The sequence below is a fragment of the Crocuta crocuta genome, unplaced genomic scaffold (assembly GCF_008692635.1).
Source record: "Crocuta crocuta isolate KB4526 unplaced genomic scaffold, BGI_CrCroc_1.0 scaffold29, whole genome shotgun sequence".
Taxonomy (NCBI): domain Eukaryota; kingdom Metazoa; phylum Chordata; class Mammalia; order Carnivora; family Hyaenidae; genus Crocuta; species Crocuta crocuta.
In genome coordinates, this window is record NW_027533280.1 from 6,844,798 (window position 1) to 6,868,079 (window position 23,282).

At 56.1% G+C, this 23,282-nt stretch overlaps 2 protein-coding genes and 1 long non-coding RNA gene across 3 annotated transcripts in view; 1 reads left to right on the plus strand and 2 right to left on the minus strand.

Annotated features, from left to right (window-relative positions):
• Positions 1–23,220, minus strand: part of RASAL1 (RAS protein activator like 1) — a 28,074-nt gene extending 4,854 nt beyond the window's left edge. The window contains exons 1-8 of the mRNA XM_077747997.1: positions 22,952–23,220; positions 7,007–7,124; positions 6,758–6,911; positions 6,359–6,423; positions 6,005–6,117; positions 4,781–4,973; positions 1,504–1,641; positions 520–664 (exon numbers count right to left, since the gene is read on the minus strand). Of these exons, the coding sequence (XP_077604123.1) occupies positions 520–664; positions 1,504–1,641; positions 4,781–4,973; positions 6,005–6,117; positions 6,359–6,423; positions 6,758–6,911; positions 7,007–7,124; positions 22,952–23,016 (991 nt within the window). The 5' untranslated portion in view covers positions 23,017–23,220. The remainder of the gene's footprint in view (positions 1–519; positions 665–1,503; positions 1,642–4,780; positions 4,974–6,004; positions 6,118–6,358; positions 6,424–6,757; positions 6,912–7,006; positions 7,125–22,951) is intronic.
• Positions 7,139–16,976, minus strand: LOC144218105 (rasGAP-activating-like protein 1). Its single transcript, XM_077747941.1, has 6 exons — positions 16,714–16,976; positions 16,521–16,582; positions 11,709–11,838; positions 9,579–9,660; positions 9,251–9,373; positions 7,139–7,300 (listed from the first exon to the last, which is right to left on the minus strand). Exons 1-6 carry the CDS (start codon positions 16,911–16,913, stop codon positions 7,139–7,141), a joined length of 759 nt encoding a protein of 252 aa, XP_077604067.1. The 5' UTR covers positions 16,914–16,976.
• LOC144218194 (uncharacterized) lies at positions 12,816–14,040 on the plus strand. The gene is made up of 3 exons (XR_013331075.1): positions 12,816–13,025; positions 13,206–13,379; positions 13,491–14,040. It is a non-coding gene; the product is annotated as an uncharacterized LOC144218194 (long non-coding RNA).
• Positions 23,221–23,282: the final 62 nt, after the last annotated feature.

Genomic DNA, 23,282 nt, shown 5'->3' on the forward strand with positions numbered 1-23,282 from the left:
GTCTCCTTCAGTCCGTGCTCTAATAGCGCCCTAGTGAGGCCACTTGTGGCCACCCTATCTAAAAGTCCAAACTACCACCCCCCACCCCAGCATTCTCCTCCTTCCTTTATTTCTTCTCCCACGCCGATCACTCCCTAACACACTGTATTATTTGCTAACTCATCTTGGTTACAGCCTGTGGCCCCCATTAGAATAAAACTTCCACAAGAGAGGGACTTCCTTCTGTCTCATTCCCTGCTGTTCCCCAGCACCCGGAACGGTGTCTGGTAAGCACATAATAGATATTTTTTGATGGCGTGACCCCCCATAATAGACAGTGCCCACCCACATCGCCACACTGGCCTGGAGGATGGGGCCTGAGCTCTGCTCCTCTCTGGGACCTGGCACAGTATGGGTCACGAAGTGTTAGTCGACTGACTAGCTGACCCACAGGTCCATAGTCCCGGTGCTGTGGGGGGAAGGGGCGGAGCAAGGGCAGGTCCCAAGGCCAAGTAGAGTGGCAGAAACACGGGAACTCACCCTCCCCCCCATCCACGTCCGCCAGCTGGTCCAGGAAGTCTCTCACACGTGGGATACTCTGCAGCAGGAAGGGGTGTAGGGGGGCCATCCAGAGTTCCTTGCCCTGGCCCAGCTGCTGGCCCAGGTTTCCGATGCTCTGCACGGCCTGGAGCGAAGAAGCCAAGGTCACTGCAGGGGGCAGGGCCTTCAGTGGACCCAGATCAGCACACCTAAGCCCTTAACTCCCAAATCAGTGCTCAACAAAAGGAGGAGGGTCATATCTACCCCTCCCTGGGGACAGATGCGCACCCCCAGACCCCTCACCGTTCCCTGCAGAGCTCAGTTCCCCCACCCAGGACTGCCTGACCCTATCACATGTGCTTTGGAGCCCGTCAGAACCTCAAAATATGGGGCTCCTGGCTCGCTCCGTCAGAAGAGCGTGTGACTCCTGGGGCGTCTGAGTGGCTCAGTTGGTTAAGTGTCCAACTCTTGATTTCGGCTCAGGTCATGATCTCACAGTTGTGAGATGGAACCCTGCATCAGGCTCTGCACTGGGCGTGGAGACTGAGATTCTCCCTTTCCCTTTGCCCCTCCCCCACTTGCACTTTCTTCCTCTCTCTCTCTCTAAGGAAAAAAGTGTGTGACCTGGGGTTGTGAGTCCAAGCCCCCTGTTGGAAATTGCTTAAATGAATAAAAACTTAAAAAAAAAAAAAAAAAGAACGTCAAAATATGGTCACTTTGCAAATGATGGCCTAATTCATACTAAGGTGTAAATGACTTCTAGCCTGCTTCCCACTTCCCTCCTGAAAGGGTAGAATTTTCATTTCAAGAGAAGAAATTGGCTAATGTAACAAATGCCTTCACATTCAGGAGGGAAAGCTAATGGGTATTTCCGACGGGTTTCTCTGGGTCTCAAACCATTTCGGCAGGTTTGGCCTTCCAGCTCTGTTCCTATGCTTTTCCCTGGCTAAGCACCCCCAGGATGTGGGACTCTACTTTCAGCACCTTGGCGAGAAGTAGCAGCGAGCGGCCGGTCTGGGGGTCCGCATGCTGGTCGCGGAGGTCAAACAGCTTCGGGGTGAGGATGGCAGGTGCAAAGAATCGCAGGAACAGAAAGCCACTCATGGCCAGGTACTTCACATCCTGCCAAGAGGAGCGGCAGGTGAGAAGAGCCCCCCAAACCCACATCCCAGATGGGGAAACTGAGGCAGCAAGGACAATGCATCGGTGGTGCAAGGGAAAGGAGGATGGGAGGCGGACCATGAGATNAATACCAATCCCACACTATCAGCTTTAGTCAAACATCCTGAGTCTGCTTTGTGCCGAGCACGGTGCTAAGGGGACAGCTCTGTAAAGGAAGCACCGTCATTATCCCCTCTCACGGAGGAGGAAGCAGAAATTCAGAGACGCCAAGTGACTGACCTGAGGTCACACAGCTGATAGGTAGAGGGGTTAGAATTCAATCCAGATCTATGATTGATGATAAGAACAGCAACATGCCAGGTACCTCTCCATACATTTTGTTTAACACCCACCCTCGGAGGGATGAGATCTCCCTTTTACAGAGAAGGCAGCTGAAGCCGAGAGAGAGAAGGCCACTTGCCCAAGGCCACAGAGCTGTCAGTGGCAGGGCCAAGATGTGAGCCCAGGCGTGAACCTGAACTTGCAGCTCTTCGTCACACTCTCGTGCCTTCAGTCCTAAGCTGCGGTGGAGCCCTTGCTGAGTGTCAGGAACTGATCTAAACTACCAACAGTCCTGTGCGGTAGGGGCTGCTATCCCCATTTTCTGGATGAGGAACCTGAGGCTCAGGAGCGAACCCAGTTCAGCTGGCTCCTGAGCCTACCCTGTGTGCACCCGCAGCCCCAGCCTCTGCCTCCTACAAACTGTAAAGTGTGGTGCCCCCCCGTGTGAGCCCCGGGCCCGGCCCACCTGCAGATAAGGCTGGTCCCCACAGCTCCGGCAGAGGGACCCCAGAGAGAGGGTGTGCCTTTATCCGGGTGCGTCTGGCTCTCCCCGAATCACTCCCCGCCCGCCCTTCACACTTACCCAGCTAGATTTAGCCCAAAGATGTGCCTCAGGATTTATTTAGGGTTCGTATTCGCACATGAGACAATAGCGTCCCTGGGTGCCTGCCTACTTCCCACGGCACCTCTGCCCTGACCGTGAACCCTGCCTGACACTGCCCCCAGCCGCGCGCATCTGGAGCCCTGAGCTGCCCCCGAGCCCCCCACCCCCTCAACTGCCATATTCCGGGGTAATTGTAGTCTTCGGTATCAGCTCTTCGACTTCCTCCTTGCTTAAGGAGGAATGGGTGTCAGAACGGCGGGGAAAGGGCTTCCCCAGGGTCTCCGTGACCCTGTCCACCCTCATGGGTCTCAGAAAGTCCCTGCCATGGCCTCTGCCCCCGCCATGGGAGCAAAAGACCGGGGGACACTTGGGTGTCACTGATACTAGGCCCCCCACACGTGCCAGGCTGTCTGGCCTCCCCCTCCCCTCCCCCCCGCCATCACAGCTCTGTCCCACTTAGCACCTCTAGTCCAGACGACAGCCTGGCAAAGTGGGGCGTAAATCAAGCGACGTCCCAGTTTGGAGGCCCAGAGCTCACTCCTCGGAGGGAGCTGAGAGGAGAAGGGAGGGACCCCCACTGGGAGACCAGAGGCCTAACTTTGAGTCCACAACCCTTGGCCAAGGCTCTTTCCCTCCTTGTGCCTCAGTTTCCCGATCTGTAAGCAGAAAGTGGGGAGAAGTATGGCATGATCGAGGGCTCTTAACTCAGGCTCTGGGGGCTGGGCCGTCACATCTCCCAACATTTAGCAGGTCTAGGTTCCCCCGCAAAGTGAACCCCCAGTCCGCACTTCCTTTTTTTTTAAATTTTTTTTTAATGTTTATTTTTGAGAGAAAGAGACAGAGACAGAGTATGAGCAGGGGAGGGGCAGAGACAGAGGGAGACACAGAATCTGAAGCAGACTCCAGGCTCTGAGCTGTCAGCACAGAGCCCGACGCGGGGCTCGAACCCACGAACTGTGAGATCATGACCTGAGCCAGAGTCGGTGGATGAAGCGCCTGGGCCCCCCAGGCGCCCCCTGCACTTCTACTACATCAGCGCTACATAAGAGCCTGATTTGATGTCATCTGTAAGTGAGGCCAGCAGCCACCTCAGAAGGCTCGCTGACCATTAAACGAGGGGAGCTCAAACTGGTGACCCACCGGCAGCCCAGCTGCAGACACGTAATAATTGGCTCAAAGTGTTGTCGTGCTGTCGTTTTTAGGTGCATTAGTACCAACATTTAAAAAATGAGAGATCTCACGCAAAATCCAGAAGGTTGGCTTTCAAAAATAAACTGTGGGGCGCCTGGGTGGCTCAGTCGGTTGAGCGCCGACTTCGGCTCAGGTCATGATCTCTCAGTTCAAGAGTTCAAGCCCCACATCGGGCTCTGTGCTGACAGCTCGGAGTCTGGAACCTGCTTCGGATTCTGTGTCTCCCTCTCTCTCTGCCCCTCCCCTGCTTGTGCTCTGTCTCTGTCTCAAAAATAAAATAAACATTTAAAAAAGGGGGGGCGGAGAAAAGAAGCTCTGAAGATCTGGCAATGCTGGGTCCCCATTCCTGCATGGCAATAATTGATTGTCTGCCCCCTTAAGACAAGCTGTGGGAGCGCCAATTTGCCAGAGTCCCCGCGACGCCCTACTGCCCCACAGCTTGACCGCTTTGCTCATTGATCTCCCCTTCCCCAGGCCTGCAGCACCTGCGTCCTCACCTTTTATGTCAATATTGGCAAAGCCCTAGCACGTGCGGGGATTTATCTTTAGGCTATTCGTCTGCTACGAAGCACCTACTGTGTGCCAGCATGCTCTCTCTCTCTCTCTCTCTCTCATAGCTGAATTTAAGAAGCACTTACTTCGTGCCAGACTCTATTATTTGGTGGTTTTGGCTGCAGATTCAGAAGCCAGCGTGCCTAGATGGGTGCCTATCCCAGCAACCTAGCCATTTAACTTAACCTCTCTGGGCCTCTGTTTCCTCCTCTGCAAAATGGGAGAATACTGGTGGATATGAAGATGAGATAATGTAATGCATATGTAAGAGTAGGTCCAACCCATGGTAAGGGCTCTATATAGCATTTGCTGCTGCCATTATTATTATTATTATTATTATCATTATTACTTCCCCCCTTACCCAGACCCAGGTTCGGTCCCACCTCCGCCCCACTTCTCCGCATGACCCTGGACAAGCTACGCCCCTCCCCAGCTTCAGTCTCCCCACCTGCTCCATGGGAAGGTGCCCACCTCGTGCTCTGCCTGGGGGAAGCGCTCCTCCACGCGCCGCCGCAGCTGCTTGAAGGCGAGGCGCATGGCGAACGGGCAGCGCTCCACGGAGCCCACAATGGCGTCCACGATGGATCCCAGGTAGCCGGTCAGCAGCCCCAGGCTGGCCTCCCGCACATGCTCCTCCGAGGGTGCACCCTTGAAGGAGATTCTCCTGGGGAAACGGAGTGGCTGTGCCTTAGAGGCCAGCATCTGTCTACTCAAAACCCTCCACCAGCCCCCGCTGAGCTGAGAATACACACCTTCCCATTCCACCCCCATCACCTCCCCTCCTGCCCTCCCTGCCTTCCCGGCTTCTTGCTGCTGCTGAAACACACTAAGCTCATTCCTGCCCCAGGGCCTTTGTACGTGCTGTTGTCTCTGCCTGGGATGCTCTTGCGCACACATTTAGCTTAAATGTGCCCTCCTCAAAGAGGCCGTCCCTTCCCCATCACATATCATCACACACCCTGGTTTGGTGCCTCGTCAGCATGGACATGCTGGACACACGCTCCCACCTCAGGGCCTTTGCACTTGCTGTTCCCCCTGCCTGGGATTCCCTTCCTCCGGATCTGCGCATGCCTCCCTCCCTCAGCTCCTTCAAGTCTTTGCTGAAATGTCCCCTTCTCTGTGAGCCCTTCCCTGTGACCCCGCTATGGACTATTGCAAGTCCCTCCCCCCCTCCTGGCACTTCCCACAACCCCCACCTGCTCTATCTTCCTCCATTCCACAGATCTCCTGCAATCACCTTCTTTAGTTGATTATCTACCTCCCGCTAGAAGAGGGGCTTGCGCCCACCTATTCCCCGCTGTGAATCAGCGCTCAGCCCGTGTCTGGCACGCAGTAGGTCCTCAACAACGGTTCTGTTGAGTGCATGGCGAGCGGAATAGCACTTTGCTACGTGTGATGTTCTTGTTCCCTTCGTTCTCATTCCCACGCAGGTGCAGGGTCCATCCCGCCCACCTCAGAGCCGGGATTTGAACCCAGGAGCTCAGCTCCCGAGTCCTGCCCATAACCACCCCACCACCCCGCCTGCAGAGCTCGGTGCTCACGGCAGAGGCCCTCCGCCCGAACGCTGCACTCGCGAGCAGCTGTGCCAGAGGGAGGGTGCGGCGGCCGGCACAGGCACAGACTCAGCCCGACAGGGCCCCGGGCGGGCGAGGGGGCTCTCAGAGGGCTGGGGTTCAGCCCTCAGGCTCTGCTCACCTGGTACGACCCAGGTCTATCTTGCACGGGTCCAGCTCCACGTATTTCTTTTCCTCGAAGACGCGGTTAATCACCGGCTTCAGGACCTCGTGCAGGTAAGGCATGCCCACGAGCTGGGGGCAGGGGCACCACGTGGGGCGGGGTTGAGGATGAGGCTGGGGCGTGCCCGGGAGCCAGGGGCCGGGAGGGGTGGGGAGCAGGCAGGGAGAGGCTCAGAGCGAGGCTGGGGGGGGNCCACCACCCGGGTGACCCAGAGCCACCTGCCAGCCAAGCTCTGGGGTCCCGGGAAGCACTGGAAACGGAGTCCCCTTGAAGAAGCCGCCACCAGGCCCCACGGGGCCTTTGCCTTCTCACCTTCATAAACTGTTCCATTGACTTGGATGCCAGGGAGTTGGAGCGGAAGAGGGTGTTGGGGTCGGCTGGGGGGACGGAGGGAAGTGCCTGTTGGGATTTGGAGGCTCCACCCGCCTCGCCCCGCCCACCCAAGGTAGGAGTCATGACTCTTCCAGCCTCAGGAACCCCGGAGAGCTGCAACAGCAACTCCGTCCACACTACAGGGGCCCCGAGTGGTTAAAGGAGCTGCCTAAGGTCACACGGTTCGGGAGCCGCACTGGGGACCGCTTCCCCACTGGCTGGCGGCGCACAGGGCAAGGACGCCCCCATCCACACACGGGGGCCCCTGGCCTCTGCCTGAGGCTCCCCGTTTCTCCCGTCCTTGAGGAGTGAGGTGTGGGGCTCATGCAGTCAACTCACTGGTCCGGGTCACCTCGCGCCGAGTGAGATAGTCCAGGAAGGGCCCGGCCAGGCCCTGGCCTAGAAAGAGCTTCACCAGCTTGGTGGCCAGGTCCTGGCGGCAGTCCCCTGAGGTCAGGTCCTCCAGCACAGCCAGGGGACTAGTAGCGTCCTCCTGGGCAAGGACAGGAGGCAGGAGAGGTGGCCCAGGGCCCCGAAAGCAAACGAGCGCAGGGAGGGCTCTCCGAGGCAGGGAGGCCGCGCACCCACCTCTGCCGGGCCCTGCACACACGCCACGAGCAGCTCCCTGAGCGGCTGGTAGTACTGGGAGGGCAGGACGCGGTCCTCGACAAGGCGCACCTTCAGCCGCAGGGCACCCAGGGTCCCCCTGCCGGGGTCAGATCACAGCAGAGGGCGCATCAGGTCGGTCCGCACAGGCGCGGGGGGCCGGGACACGCAGGGGTGAACGCAGATGCGGATACTGGCCAACGAGACACCAGTCCTCACGGGGATCAACAGGGACGGACAGGTGAAGTCGATGCAAACAGCGAGGCCCTGGGGCGCCTGGGTGGCTCGGTGGGTCGAGCACCCGGCCCTTGAGTTCGGCTCGGGTCACGATCTCTCGGTTTGTGAGTCTGAACCATCACTCCCCCCACCCCCCCCACCTTTCAGGCTCTGCGCTGACAGCCTGCTTGGGACTCGCCCTCTCTCTCTGCCCCTCCCCTCCCAATAAATAAGTAAACTTTACAAAATGAAAAATCAATAAAAATAAAAGCAGTGTGGCCAGTGGGAAGTGCACAGAGCGGACGATGGGGACAGGCGTGGACAGGTGCGGAGGGACCCAGGGCTGTGAACACACCCCGCCTCGTGACAACGGGCCCGTTCCATCCAAACAGGCGGACGGGTATGAGGTGAACCCACCCGGACGGAAGTAAACACACAGAGTGAGACAGACGCGGGTTAAATGAGTGACACGGTGGCAGCTTACGGGCTGACGGGGGCACCCACGAGGCCCTGCCCGCCAAGCACTCAACTCGAGTTCGGCCTGACCCCCTCCCTCCGCACCCACGTTTACCCAGAATCCNTCTGAGGGCTTCCCACTTAATTTCCAGTTGGGGAAACTGAGGTTTGGAAGAGACAGCGACTTGCCCCAGGTCACACAGCCGCTCCAGACAACATGTCTGGACTGAGAGCATTTTCCGCTCTGTTTGGGGACACAAATCACAAAGACAAAGCAGGAGACCCCCGGGCCCCCCCCTTTTTTAATAACTTTATAAAGATATACTTTGCATTCCATACAATTTTNCTGCACCCCTAGATCCAGCAACCACTGATCTACTTTCTGTCCTCACACCTCCACCCACTCCAGACACCTCCTAGAATTGAAATCACATAACGTGGGTTTATTGGCCTGGCTTCCTGCTCTTAGCAGGTTTTCAAGATTCACCCACGAGGTAGCAGGCGCCAGTGCGCCAGTCCTGCTTACGGCGGAGTCACGGTCCCTCACACAGACCCACTACGCTTTATGTATTCATTCACCTGTGCACGGACGTCTGGGTTTGTGTGGGCATATGTTTTCACTTCCCTTTGGCGCGTACCTAGGAGCGGAACTGCCACGGGGCACGTAACCGTCTTTAACCGTTTGAGGAACGGCCGGACCGATTTCCAAAGCAGCTGCCGCGTTTACATTCCCCCTTCCAAGGCTGTGCCTACCCAGCCTCCCTACAACTGGCTCCAATCTTGTCTCCTTTTAAAAACAGTCAGCCCAGGGGCGCCTGGGTGGCTCAATAGGTTAAGCATCCAACTTTGGCTCAGGCCATGATGTCACAGTTCATGGGTTCGAGTCCCATGTCAGGCTCTGTGCTGACAGCTCAGAGCCTGGAGCCTGCTTCGGATTCTGTGTCTCCTTCTCTCTCTGCCCCTCCCCTGCTTCCTTGCTCTCTCTCTCTCTCAAAAACAAATAAACATTTAAAAATTTTTAAACAAACAAACAAAAAAACCTGTCAGCCCTGACTCTATAAGCACTGCCACTGAGAGGCAGGGACAATCGCGCCCATTTTACAGATGGGCAAACTGAGGTTCCAAGAGAAAAGACCTTGAGCCCGATGCTTCCGGAGGCTGAGATTCTGGTGTCAGAGAAACCTGAACTCAGACCCTGGCTCTGCCATTTATTAGTCATACGGCCTTGGGAAAACCACTCAACTTCTCTGCATGAACCACTGAAGGTACATAATGGGATTAAGCTGGAGACACTTAGCACACAGTCATCCTGGGTACTCTCACCCTCAAATGAGAATCCGGGCCTGTCCCGTGACCTTGGGCAGGTTCCTGGCCCCTTGGAGAACCTCAGTCTCCCCACCTGTACAATGGGGCCCTGGGACCCCATGGCTCAGGCTTGGCCCGTGGCTGAGAGAGCCTTCACATCTAGCCTTCCAGACCCCAGGATGCACAGCCCAGCTCCCCTCCCCTTCCCTCCTGGAGGTGGTGGGAAGCCACGGTGTGGGGGGTGCTCACCATGCCCAGGAAGTCGTTCTTGCCCACCATGTCCCAGTCCCAGAGCTCCACCCGCAGTGGGGCTGGGGCCCCTGGCAGCTCCGGAAGCTCCAGCACCTCGTCCCAGTGTGGGAAGCGGGTCTTCTTCNCCAGAAGCTCTCTGGTGTGGCTGAACAGAAGCCGCTCTCCCTCAGCCCAACCCTCCTCTTACCTCCCAGACCCTAGAGCCAGGACCCTTCAGGTCAGCCACCTCTGGTTAGTCTGGTGGTGCCGGGGGGGGGGGGGGGAAGGAGGGCTGAGGAGGGCCCGTCGTGATGCCCGCCCTCCCGGGGCCCACACCACCACTCACTGAGGTCTCCAAGCTCTGGCTGCCCCAGAACACGCGTGCGAATGGGTCAGACGTGCCGGTGACATCGCGGGGGGCGAGGTCCCTGGAGACAGATGCGGTGTGAGGGATGCGGGACCCTCAAGGACGAAGACCCAAGCTGGGCCTTGGCAAAGGGGCTCCGGGACGACCATGCAAACGCCTCTGGCTTCCAAGGCGGTGAACTGCTCGTTGTAGGGACCTGGCAAAGAACACCCCCACCCTGCCCGTCCGAACCCATATCTCCCTGTTGCCCAGTGCTACCCTCTGCCCCCATTTTCCAGATGAGGAAATGGAGGCACCGAAGGGTAGAGTCCTGAATCGCAAAGCCCAGGAGGCAAAGATGCCGTGGGAAGTGGGAAGGGAGCCTCAGTTTCCCTGAAGCCCCCAGATAGGAGACTGGATGCCAGGGTTCAAAGCCTGGTTCCGCCATTCCCTGACTGGGTGACACTGGGAAATGTCACTTCACCTCCTTGAGCCTCAGTTTCTTCATCTAGAAAATGGAAATAATAACAGACCAACCTCAGAGGGTTAAGGCTTGGATGCCATGAGTATAAAAAAGGCTTAGCAGCTGACAGGATGTGAGCACTCTGTCCATTCACTCGCGCATTCACTCATTCATTCACTCATCCATTCAACAAGGAGTCATACCCACGCCTTGCCTAGGACCCAAGAAAAGGCATGAGGCAAGGACCCCCTGTCTCTGGTTGCCATGACAACCCAGAGTCGCACCTCAGTGAGCTGCCCCAACCCCTCCTTTCTGAGGTCCCCCAAATCCAGTGACAGCCCCCCCCCAGGGGCTGCTTGCTTCTTCCTGCTGCTCCTCTCCCACCCCTACTTGGCATCCGAAGCCTTCCTCGGTTTCCTAGGAGCCAGCCCCGTTGCTAAGCGACAGCAATCAGTCCCTCTCCTGTTTGCAAGGATGCTGCACGGCCTTGTGGCTGGGGAGGAGGCTGCTCGCACAAAGCAGATGAGGAGCCCCCGTCCCACGTTCAGTCCTTTAGCCTGTCCCCTGACCCCCTGGTACTCCATCCTGACTCCAGGGAGCCCCAGCTGCAGACGGAAACCTGGAGATGGTGGGAGAGGCACAGAGAGGGCAAGAAGAGCTTTAAGGTCACACAGCAAACTAGAAACAGAGGTCTTCCCCAACCTGAGTGTGGATCGGTCCAGAAGTGAGGGTTGTGGGAGTAAGGTGTGAAAACACGGCAGAAAGAGAAGATGGGAGATTAGGGGGGAAGGGATGGTCGTATTTAAGGAAGCAGAGTGATGGGGGGCGCTGAGGGAGAGAGAAGGGGATTTCAGGGTGGTAACAGGCAGGAGGGAAGAGGGATAGCCCACGAGCTGGGCAGTCATCTGTGGGGTTTGCCGGTCCTGCATCCGTCTTTCTTCTCTTGTTTCTTTGGGACAAGACCTCCCCTCTCTCTCTCCCAGCTCTTGTAAGTTACATAGGCTGATCCCTCTTTCCACTCCGGGGATGGGTGTGGGACCCAGGCCTGACCAGCCAGTGTCCGTGTAATCGGTTTAGAGATAGGTCTGTGCCCCAGACTGGAGCGATAAAAATCAGTCCCAGGACACTGGTTGGAAGTGACAAGACAGAGTTCTACTTCAGTTGGAGCTGCCAAAGTGGTAGGATGCCCTGGGTCATCTTTACCCGCCCTCAGCTGGAGAGAGGCTCCGTGAGAACGAAGCTAACACAAAAGAGAGCCAAGAAATCTGGGTCTGTAGATTCCCGGGGTCGCTGCTTGAGCACCTGGATCCAGACAAGCCTGAAGCTGCGCGTCATCAACCTAAGCCAATCTGCTTATGCTAGTACGAATGGGGCATCCATCACTTCGGATTCTGTTAATACGCACTCTGGCCGTCCTGAGTGTCTGGCCTTTGGTTGCTCGTCACTGGGGACCCAGCCAGGATTTTGCGTGTGCTCTGACCCCAGCAATTTGCAAACCTGGCGAACCTGGGACTGTTTGCCCCCAAGGGATCCTGGCGGTGAGCCCAGAAGTACCCCCCCACCCCGGAGTGAGGCGGTCTTCAAAGCCAAGACAGCTGGGGGAGATCTCCAGCAAAGTCTCGCTCGTTCTCAGAGCAGTCCCACACCGTCCCCTGTCATGACCGTACCTGGCCTGAAGTACGTGACAGCGAAGGCAACGGCCCCGTGCACCCTCCAGAATCTGTACATCCAAGCAGACCTCACCCTGCACCTCCGCGTCCGGGTCCACACGGCTCAGGTCTATCCAGCTGTCAATTCCTGGAGGGCACAGAAGCTCACGTGTATTAAGCACCTGCCAGGTCCTGGCATTGTGTCAACTTAAACATTCAATTAACACGAACTATATATTAAGCCATGGGCTCCTCATGCTCGCCTTCTGAGGTAGGTGCTGTAACTATCCGCACTTCCAGTCGAGGAAAGTGAGGCAGAGCGAAGGAAGAGCTTTGCCCCTGACTCCACAGCTGGCGAGGGGCAGAGCTAGGATTCGAATGCAGGCAGTAGAGTTCAATGCCATTAACCATGAGCCATCACACTCTTCACCCTGGTATACAAAAGCCTCCGCCGTTTAATCCCCACATACTCTCCCCTCCAAAAAATCCAGGGCATTCCTACCTCTCAGCCTCTGTCCAGACCATTCTCTCTGCCCGAATCAGTCAAGTCCATCCCTGTCTCTCATTTCTCTCAACGCCTTGAAGATATCATCTCCCAAAGTCTAGCTTCTACTGTAGTTATTGGGAAGTCATTTCAGCCTGATAACTGACCTTGTGTAAATGGGCTACCTTTTCTCTTTACTTTTAAGGGCCATGTATTTGATGTTCTGCAATTTCACCACATATGTAGGGAAGGATGGTTTTGTGTGTGTGTGTGTGTGTGTGTGTGTGTTTTGTTTTTTGTCCCCCTTAGTGTAGGCTGTGCTATTTCTACTTATGGAATCATGTCCTTCCTTGCATTCTGGAAAATTCCAGGTCATCTTTTTTTTAATCACTTCCCTCTCCAACTTTTTCTGTTCTTTCCTCATAGGACTTCAATTAAATGGATATTAGACCTGCTCCATAATGTTCTAGGTCTCTAAACTTCTCTTTCATATTTTCCTTCTTGTTTCTCTCGATAATTTCTTCAGGTCTCTCTTCCAGTTCACCAAGTCTCTCTTCAGCTCTGGATCTGCTATTGAACTCAGCCGCTCAGTTTTAAATTTCAATGACTCCTTTCTATATCTAAAACTTTGATCTAGTTCTTTTCCAATCTATTTTTTTAATGTTTATTTTATTTATTTTGAGACAGAGCACAAGCAGGCGAGGGGCAGAGAGAAGGAAAGAGAATGAGAAACCGAAGCAGGCTCTGCACCACCAGCACAGAGCCCAACATGGGGCTCAATCTCACGAACAGCAAGATCATGACCTGAGCTGAAATCAAGAGCCAGACCCTCAACCGACTGAGCCATCCAGGTGCCTCATTTTTTTTTAATGTATTGCTTTAATTTATTATGATTATTGCATCACTTCTCACCCTTTTGGCTAAGATCAAGTGTATTATGATTATTGCTGGCCCTTTCTGCTGATTGCCTTTTTTCATTTATTTAAATATTTTATTGTTTTTGTTGTTGTTTTGTTTTTACTTTATTTTAGAGCGTGCGTGAAGGAGAGCACAAGTTGGGGAGAAGGACAGAGGGAGAGAGAGAGAGAGACCCAAGCAGGCTCCACACTCAGCTCGGAGCCTGATGCAGGGCTCAATCCCACAACCCTGGGGACTGACCTGAGCAGAAATCAAGAATTGGACATTCAACCAACTGAGCCACCCAGGTGCCTCTAGATATCGTATTCCTTTAAAAATTTTGCATATCATAATTATAAAATCTAAAGTCTTTGTGGGTTCAAATCTGGTAGTTACTCTTTCTCCTGAATCTCGCCCAGGGTGGCCCATGTCCTCGTGTGTGCGGCGATCTCTGATTCCACAGTCACGTCTGTCTGAACTCACTCTGTGGCAAAACCGACACGAAGCTGCTTATCTCTGGACATAAGATAACATGGTGATTGCTTATTCGGGGTCCCACATCTGCGAACCAGCCCAGAGACTGTCCGAAGATGTATCTAATCTTTCCCGTCACTCTACCCTCTGAGAGTACGGCTCCAGTCTCTTCATTGTCTTGCTCAAGAACCATCAATGGCTCCACAGGGTCCCCAGGTTTAGAAAGTCCAGACTCTGGAGGGGTCCCCCTCCAATCGGGACCCGCCAAGCACTCCATCTGGCCTGGCGTACGCTGACCTAGCAGAGAATCTATAGGGACCCGCCTTAGTGCCTTCGCCGAAGCACCTACGAGAACCAACTCATTCCCCTTCTTCCAGGAAGCCTTCCTTGACTGCACTAGCCTCACTGCCTGCTTATCTTCAGCCACCGTTTTGCCAGTGCTATTCGACATGCCTCCACCCTACATTTCCATCCTGTTCCAGAAAATAAAAAGCACCCACATGCAGACGGACAGACAGTTTCCCTTGTTTTTCTTGCTCCTTGTTCTGTGTGAATGTATTTTGTGCCTCCATCTGGCCCATAAGCTCCTTGAAGCTTGGCCTCATACTTCGTTTACCTAATCCCACCCTCTTGGGTGGATGTTTGGGGCATAGTGGCTACGGCTCCACAGACAGGATGAAAACACGGACTTTGGAAGCAGGCACAGCCTGGGCTCAACTCCCACCGCTGCAACTTCTAGGAGGGGTAAGTGCCCTCACCTCTCCAAACCTCATTTCCCACGGCTATGTATTCGAGATCATTCTAGCGCACACTTCACGTGGCATTGGGAGGACTCGATATAACGTTCTTAGCATCATGCCTGGCGCATAGTGCACCCTCATTAAATAGGAGCCGTGAGGAGGAGGATGATGATTAGCACGTAGGTGTTCAAGGAATCTCCGCTGATGGAAAAATACATTGTTCAATTATTGATGTTGAGACAATTAACGGTCGCCTAGATAAAAAGACATAAAGTTCAATCCCTCTCCATACCTTGAATCTGGATATAAATCCCAAATAGATCAAAGACTTGAATTTAAAAAAGGAAAAACAAATTGTTGCTAGAAGGAATCATGTAAAAAATATGATCTAACCTTAGATTTGGGAAGATTTTTTTAGGTGTCACAGAAAATCAAGAACCAAAAAAAAAAAGAAAAGAAGTTAACTAGAGAAAAAGAAACAAATTTTATACATAGATAGAAATGATAAGCAAAAATATAAGCGACAAAGGGAGAAAAAAATGCAGCTAATATGACAGAGTTAAATTTGCCTAATATGTAAAGAGTTCCTACAAATCAGTAAGAAAAACCAAACAACCCAGTGGAGGGAAATGCACATATGATATAAATAAATGATAAACAAAAAAAGGAAATAAAGTGACTCTTAAATATGTAAAGAGGCTTTCAATCCCATTCATAAAGAAACACAAAATAACCTACAGGAAGAAGCAATTTTTTTACCTAGCAGATACAAGGTCAAAAAGTTTGGTAATTGGGGCGCCTGGGTGGCTTAGTCGGTTAAGCGTCCGACTTTCGCTTAGGTCATGATCTCGCGGTTCGTGGGTTCGAGCCCCGCGTCGGGCTCTGTGCTGACTGCCAGCTCAGAGCCTGGAGCCTGTTTCAGTCTGTGACTCCCTCTCTCTCTGACCCTCCCCTGCTCACGCTATCTCTCTCTCTCTCCTAGAAATAAATAAAAATATTAAAAAAAAAAAGTTTGGTAATTGTTGGCAAACTGTTACCTTCTGCCTAGAGGGTCACTTAGCAATAACTCTCAAATGTGCTCATGGGGGTTCTCTATGACCAAGCAAATCCACTTCTAGGAATTTATCAGACTGATAGAACTTGCACATGTGTGAAATCATGTTTGTACAAGGCTGTTCACTGCTGCATCGTCTGAACGAGGGAGGGACATCAAACAACCCAAGTGCCAATCAACAAGGAACCGGCCAAATAAATGATGGTACATCCGCACAGCAGAGTGCCGTGAAGTCAAAGATCAAAGAATGTGGATGCTCTTCGGGCACCAATACGGAAAAGATCTCCAAGGAACGTGGCGAAGTGAAAGGCAAAGTACAGTACAGTGAATGTTAACAGGGCGCCATTCCTGGGAGCAGAGAACCAAACACATACGGTGCAGGGTTAGGAGCACAAGATTGTTCGGACAATCTCAGTTCAAATCCTGGACGCCCCACTTAATAACTCTGCGATCTCGGGCAAGCTCTAGAACCAGTCCCCTGTGCCTCAGTATGTTCACCTGTGGAGTGGGCATAATGAGTACCTACCTCACCGGGTTCTTACGGAAAGCAAATGAGCTGATTCCTGTAAAAGCACTTGGAAAGTGCTCAGCACACAGTAAGCTCCATGTAAGCTTAGTAGTGAGCATCTGCTGCTACTATTATTGTTTCTTGCTTGTATATGTTTAAAATACCCCTAGGACAGGGGTGCCCGGGTGGCTCAGTCGGTTAAGCGTCCGACTCTGGCTCAGGTCTCAATCTGACGGTTTGTGAGTTCGAGCCCCGCGTCGGGCTCTGTGCTGACAGCTCGGAGCCTAGAGCCTGCTTCAGATTCTGTGTCTCCCTCTCTCTCTCTGTCCCTTCCCCATTCTCACTCTCTCTCCCTCTCAAAAATAAATAAACACTAGAAAAACAAAATAGACTCTCTCTAGGACATACAAGAAACTGACAACCTTGAAGATGGAAATGGAATGGCTGTGGCAAGGGGGACAGTTTCACTGCTAATTATACCTCTATTTGCATACTGAACTATGTAAATGAGTTAACTACTCAGTAAATAAACTACATTAAGTTAAAAAAAAAATCAACAACCGAAATCATTTTCCACTGAAGGCCCTGTGCCTCTGGCCAGGCGCTTGCAAATGCCCGCCCCAGGCGTGCCCACCCCTGCGCCCTCCCGGCTGACGGCTGTGCCTTCGCCCACCTCGGGGGTCAGCAGCAATCGCCTCTCTGCTCAGCGAGATCTTGCCAATGATGTCATCGTGCCTGTGTAGACAAGGGGAAGATCCAAGTCATTAAGCAGCGGGCCCAGGCATCAAGGGCTGGCCGGGCGGCTACTGTGCTTCGGGGCAGCCCCCCTTCCCTCAGGTGGCCCAGCCCGGGTCCCCAGGACACACCCCACCGTGTCCTCATCCAGCACATAGAAGGCCAGGTGGTGGAAATCCAGGGGCAGGTGGATGGTGTACTCCTCCCCCCAGAAGGGGTTCAGGCTCCGCCAGACAGTTGCTGTCCTGCAAAAGACGGCACAGGGGACTGGGGGCCTTCGGGCCACTTCGATGGCAGACGCTTGGGGACCCAAACACACACACACACACATCCGTGAACCCACGCATAGACACACACATAACTATACACACAGAGACCCCAGCGCTCACACACCCAGCCCCATGAGGACACACACTAAAAGAGAAACACTCACAGATCACCAAGAAAGCCAGAGACACATTCCCACAGACACAGATACACGTATGCATCCTCAGAAATTTCTAGAAATACACATCCATGTGTTTCTACCTATAGACACATGCAGATGCACACAGAGACCCAGACCCAAAAAACTGCCCAGCACGCAGACACACACAGAAACACGGACACACACTCACACACATACGGCGATAGATGGCAGACACATGCATGCAGAGCCACACAAACACACACGCACAATTCTGTCCCTTCGCTCGTGCACTCGTTCCATAAACAACCTGGGCGTCAAGCCTTGTGGGCGGTGCAGGATCAGAGGACAAGGTGCCAAGGTCCCTGTCCCCCCCGCCCCAGGGTCCCCTTCAGTGCACAGGTGCTCTCTCCTGGGCTCTTCTGACACAGCGAGAGAAGTCCTGTGATCAGGGTTAGCTCGGGGGGTACCTGGCTGGGTCTGGGGTGTGGAGAGAAGAAGGCAGAAAAGGCTTCCCGCAGGAGCCAGTCGGACAGAGGGGGAAGCGAAGATGAGGAAAGATGGCTGTGACAGCATGTGCAAAAGTCCTGAGGCAGGAATGAGCGTGGCGAGACTGAGGAACAGGAAGGTTCTGGATGGGAAATGGGGAAGAGCGAGGGGCCGAGAGACCGTGAAGTGAGCAGGGACCAGAGCACTCAGGAAGCAAGAGGGAACCACAGGAGGGTTACGGACCGAGACAAGCCCAGAAACAGACACACAGGGAGCATCCTAACCCTGCGGAAGCACCTCCCTTCACCCAACAGGGAACAAAGACCCTGCTTTGTCTAATGAACACACGCCCAAATCGACGGCTGCAAGATTTGGTCACGCACCTGCCTCTCCTTTCTTCCCTTTCCCCGCACTCGTCCCCAGCAAAGAGCGTGAAGAGGCACACACGCACGCACACACAGATGCACACTCCCCTCCGCTCCGGGCCAGGGCACCACCATCAGATGGACCCTTCTTCCCCCACACCCTCTTCCCCCTGGCCTGGCCTCTTCCCGGCTCGAAGTCCCTCTTCGGAGCCCAGAGACAGGGACACAGCAGCCTGGGGTCACAGAACGTCTGTGTGTGGGTTTGGGGGGGGATCACAGATGCGGTGAGGGGGCGGCATGAGCAGAGAGAGAACAATGGGGGTCCGCTGGGGCGCTGCGGGCTGACCGTCCTCCGTGCGGGCTCCCCGCCCCCAGCTCCCAGCCCATCTGGACCGGAACCTGAATCCTGCCGTCTCCATAGGAACCCAGGCCTCAGCCACCCACCCGGGCCTGCAGGGGCTGAGAGATGTCCCTCGGCCTGCGGGGGCGGGAGCCAACCAGGGCCCCCGTGTCCCGCCACCCCCACCCAAAACTCACCTGCACCCAACACCCTCACTTGTACTCACAAGGGTGTCTGTGGACCCAAACAAGCAGGCACTGGTGCTCACGTGTGTATGCAGGACAGCCCATGTGCACGTGCACACACACACACACACACACACACACACACACACACACACACACCAGTGCCCGCAGCACCCAGCAGGCCGGGAACCAGCCAGCCCAGCCAAGCGTGAGATGCCCGCCTCCGGGGAGGCCACCCTGGGAGGCACAGCCGCTGCGGCTGAGTCAGCCCCAGGACACCGGCACGGACGCCATCAGGTCTGGGGGGAAGGTGGCGGCCGGTCGCTGGGGCAGGACGGGGAGAGGAGCTGTCCGTCCCCAGAGGGGCCAAAGCACAAAGCAGCCACCGTCACCGCACGTGTCCACCGTGGGGTGAGCACTGCCCTCCCCCAGCTCCTTTTCAACGCGACATCTCGGGCCTGGCCTCCCCCGTCCCCTGCCCTGTTCCTCTCTCCCCGGGCCTGGCCTCTCCACTCCTCACCTGGCCACCACCTCGTCATCCACCTTCACGATGCAGTAGGGGTCACTGCTCCCAGACCTGCAGGAGAAGGGGGTCCGGAAAGGAGGCTGCCAGGGCAGCCAGGAGTTGGGGGTCCCAACCCGCCCTCATTGCACATACAGACGGCAGCATCTGCGGCCCCGAGAGGGGAGGGGGCGGGCCCAGGGGCACACAGCAGGTGCAGCTGAGAGGCAGGGGCCTGCGGGAGACGCCCCGGGCGCGCAGCCCACCCGCTGCATGCCTGGCTCAGCACGCACGGGCTCTCCGGGCTTCCACGCGCGGAAGTGGGACGTTGAAGCATGAGGCTGGAAAGTTGCCAGCGCTGACCTCGGGAGGCCCGAAGCCGCGGCTGCGCTGGGGGGGGGGGGGGGGGAGGCCTGGCTTTACCGCCTGCTAGCGGCCGAACCCCGCGGGCCCCTGCTCCCCATGGGAGCCGCTTTTTCCACTCTCTGATGTTAACGCACGCCTCCTGGGGGGTTGGAGGGACTAGAGGAGTTAGTGCACGGTGACATGCGTCACAGGCTGACCCCAGGCCTCCACCCACCAGGAGCCATGAACCACCCTCTGCGGGAAGCGCTACCCTCTCCGGCTTTTCATTTCCACGACACCTCCCCTGGGGAGAGGACTCCCGACACTCAGCCTTCGGTGGGGATGGACCTCTACTGGCACAGACCGGGGCACCCAGATCTCCAGACTCAACCGATAGCACAGATGGGCTGTATCCCTTGGAGTAGCCAGGAGCCATGAGTCAGCCAAAGCCAGCTCCATCCCCCCTTCATAATAAGAGTTACCAGCCACATCCCAAGCTGTCCACTAGGGCCCGCATCTCCCTCTGTCTCATTGCACAGGCCTCCTTGGCCTCCCACCAAGCTCAGTCCGACCTCAGGGCCTTTGCACTTGCTCTTGCACCTGCTTAAGACACTCTGTCCCTGATCTGGTCATGGCTGGCTCCGTCCTGTCATTCAAACCTCAGCCCGAAAGTCCCTGGTCACCTCTGTCCTTTGTAAAATTGACCTCTGATCCCTCTGAGCACCTGAAGGCGTCTTGCTCCTTTGTTTCTCTATTTAGTATCTGTCTCCCCCAAACTTCTGAACTGTGAGCCCCTTGGAGGAGGACCTGTATCCTTCTTCCCACGAGCCTCCACCTGAGTCAGCATTCAAACCCGGGTCAATGGGGCTCAGGCCACATGCTCTTAACCAGTGTCACCGCCACCGCACCTCACAATCCTTTCCCCAGGTGGCCTCCTCTCTTGAGGCCCCAGCCCCCATCCTCTCTCCCCACCATGTCATGAATCCACAGGGTTTCAGGGAAGGGGATGTGGGTCCCAGGAACCAACTGGAGCCTTCTCTGCTGGAGGAGTCCTCCCCTGTGCCTCAGTTTCCTCTCGGGACTCCTTCCCTTAACTCCCTCTGTGTCCGGGGCTCCAGTGCCCCCATTTCCCTATCTGGCCTCCATCCCTGAACACCTCAGACCGGGTGGTGGCCTGTGTCCCTGCCCTTTTTTCCGGGTCCTACTTCTGAACCCCCTTCCAAGGAGTGCCCCAAGCCCGTTTCCCCTTCTGAATCTATCTCAAAGCCACTGGGTTTGAGTAACTCTGAGAACCTCCATTCCCCGACCTGCTTTCTACCCGCCTTGGATGCCTGTGGCGGGGTAACCCCTATATCTTGCTTCTCTCTCTGGGTTCTCTACCCTCCAGCTTCTTTGAGGTGGGGCCCCATTCCTCAGTTTCCCCAACCGCAGACTTGGAGGAAGACTAGCTGGGATCCCAGGAGCAAAGAGCTGGGAGACACACCCCTTCCGTCAACCAGGCCTGACCCCGAGGCCCCTCTTGGGAGCCAGACTCGCACGTCTACTCCACAGCTCTGACGCACAAGGGCCTTATCAGCTCCCATCAGGTAGGAGGCCGCAGTGGCAGGAGGGTGCCCCCCCCAGACCCTCAGTCTCTCCAGACCTTTGGCCTCTCCCATGGCCCCTGCCCCCACCCAAGTGTGGGAAAGGAGTCCTCTCAGCCATTGCCAGCCCAGTTTGGTTTATACATGGGAGCAGTCAGGGCTTAAATCCTAGCTGTGTGACCTTGGGCAAGCGGCTTTGCCTCTCTGGGCCTCAGTTTCCCCATTTATAAATGGAATTGCTAACCGGACCCACAGAAAGTGTTAAGCACAGGACCTAGCTCAGAGTAAGCCTTCGATGACTTACAATCGCTATCATTAATAATAGTAATACTCAAGGGCGCCTGGGCGGCTCAGTCGGTCGGGCAGTTGAGCATCCGACTTCAGCTCAGGTCAGGATCTCACGGTTCGTGGAGTCGAGCCCCGTGTCGGGCTCTGTGCTGACAGCTCAGAGCCTGGAGCCTGCTTCGGAGTCTGGGTCTCCCTCTCTCTCTCTGCCCCTCCCTGGCTTGTGCTAGTGCTCTCTCTCAAAAATAAGTAAACTTAAAGAAAATAGTAATACTCAAGAATTATCAGTTGAGGCCTTCTCCAAAGGCGGGCTGGACACTGCCCTCAAACCTGACGAGGCTCCAGGAAGAGTCTGGGCCTTTTCTCTTAGAGGAGAGAGAACACACCTCATCCAAGAGTCTCCATGGTCACGGAGATCCCAGCATGCTCTGAAGAAGGGAGCCAACAGCCAGGGAAACCGAGGCAGGGTGGCTGGGTCCCCAGTGAGGGCTTAGCGACTCCTTCCCCCCCTTGCTCTGAGGCTCACCTTGGCCCGGGAGCTTGGGGGAGGAGGCGTGGCCAGGAGAAGGGGGCGTGGCCGAGAGATGCAGGATCCAGGTATGAGTCAACTTCCTNTCCCCAGCAGTTTCCAGGCCCCCCCCATCCTAGCCCCGCTGCCCCGCAGCTCCAGAATCTCATTCTCAGAGGCTCTGAGAGGGTGTTCCAGAAAGAGGGAGGCAGGGGCTTGTCCAGATGCCGCGTGCACACAGCGAGCGCTCCGCTTCTGCGTCAGGTGCCTGTTTATTTGGGGTCGCTGACGAGGATGAGGGGGAGTCAAAACTGCTCTGAGCCGCCCAGTGTAGGGGAGGGGCGAGCGTCATGAAGCCAAAGGCAGGATACTCGTCCCTGGGGACCCACGGCGGCGGGGCAGTCAGGGCAGAGCTAAGCCCCGACCGGCTTGGACGCCGGCTCAGAATCCAGATTTCTGCTCACCTGGGCCACGGTGGGGGCATCCCAACAGGTTCTCCACCCCACAGCTGCGTGGGGCTGGGCGGCTCCTGTCCAGAGCTCGCCTGGCCCAGGTGGGAAATGGAGACCCCAAGAGGACCAGGTTCAAGGTCACGCAGCTGATGTCCTGCCAAGGATCCCACACCTGTCCCAGGTGCTGACACCTCAGGGCCCCTTCCGGGCTCCAGGCCAAGCAGGAGGGGGCCCCCTCCCGCCATTCTGCTGATTCGGCAACTGCTGACTCAGCGCTGCCCAGAGGAAGCGTAGCCAAGGCTTGGTACTAAGGGGAGCCCAAGGGTCCTCCGGCCCCATCACACCTGGCTGGGGAGGGGGCTTCCGGGAGGGGGCTGGCTCTCCAAGCAGCTCGGCGTCACGGAACTCCCGGCTGGGGAGCTCGGGGCTCTGGGTTACTAGGACCCCAGGGTCCCCCAGGCCTGATTGCCTGATTGGTGGGGCACCTGATGTCTCTCTGCAAACCTAAACACCAGATGCACACAGAAGACTGCTGAGGCCACCCAGCCCTCTGGGCCTCCTTCCCAGGTTTCTTTTGATAGGCGCCCACCCAGGCCTGGAGAAGCCCCACCTCCAGCACCTGCCTGGACTCAGGACCAGCCNCCCTCCCCAGCTCCAACAGAATCCGACCCTCCAGTCCCCTTTCAGCACATCCCAGGAACAAAGGCATCCACCTTCCTGGGGGCCAGGTGGGGCGTCTGCTAAGTCTGGGCGCCCCCTCCCACTGGGAGAGCGAAGGCGGGTCGGCCCCCAGTACTAGGTCTTAGACAAGAAGCCCCTGCCCACTTCACCGACGCTCCCTGGCATGCGGAATGGGTGACTCCCACCCCACCCCATGTCCGCTGCGCCCCTCAGCCTCAGGGTACTCACACATCCTTGGCAGGCAGCGCCCGGCCCTCCACCACGCGGACATTCAGGGAGCTGCTCTTGGCCATGGCGCCCGGCCCTAAACTTTACGGGCAGAAGGCGCCGAAGCTGGACCGCGGGGCGGGCGTCTACATGTCACCAGCTGCGAGCCTGGCGCCCTGTCTCGGGGTCCCAGCGCCGCCTGTCCGAGACGCGGGTAGCTAGACGGGAGGTTTCCGAAGGAGAAAGAATAGGTGTCCGGGGAGGGGGCGCCGCTCGGGCTCTACAGGTAGGAGCTGTGTGCGGAGGAGACGGAGCGCGCAGGGGGGCACCGGCGGCTCCTGCCTCCCAGTCT

Bases quoted from the DNA above. Each gene is read 5' to 3' on its own strand.
- LOC144218105 (XM_077747941.1), bottom strand. From the start codon at position 16,913: ATGTGTGTGTGTGTGTGTTTGGGTCCCCAAGCGTCTGCCATCGAAGTG. The intron at 16,583-16,713 runs GTGTGTCCTGGG...TTGTCTACACAG, and splicing joins CTGGATGAGGACACGGTGGG to GCACGATGACATCATTGGCA. The intron at 11,839-16,520 runs GTGGGCGAAGGC...TGTGCCCTCCAG, and splicing joins GATTGCTGCTGACCCCCGAG to GAATTGACAGCTGGATAGAC.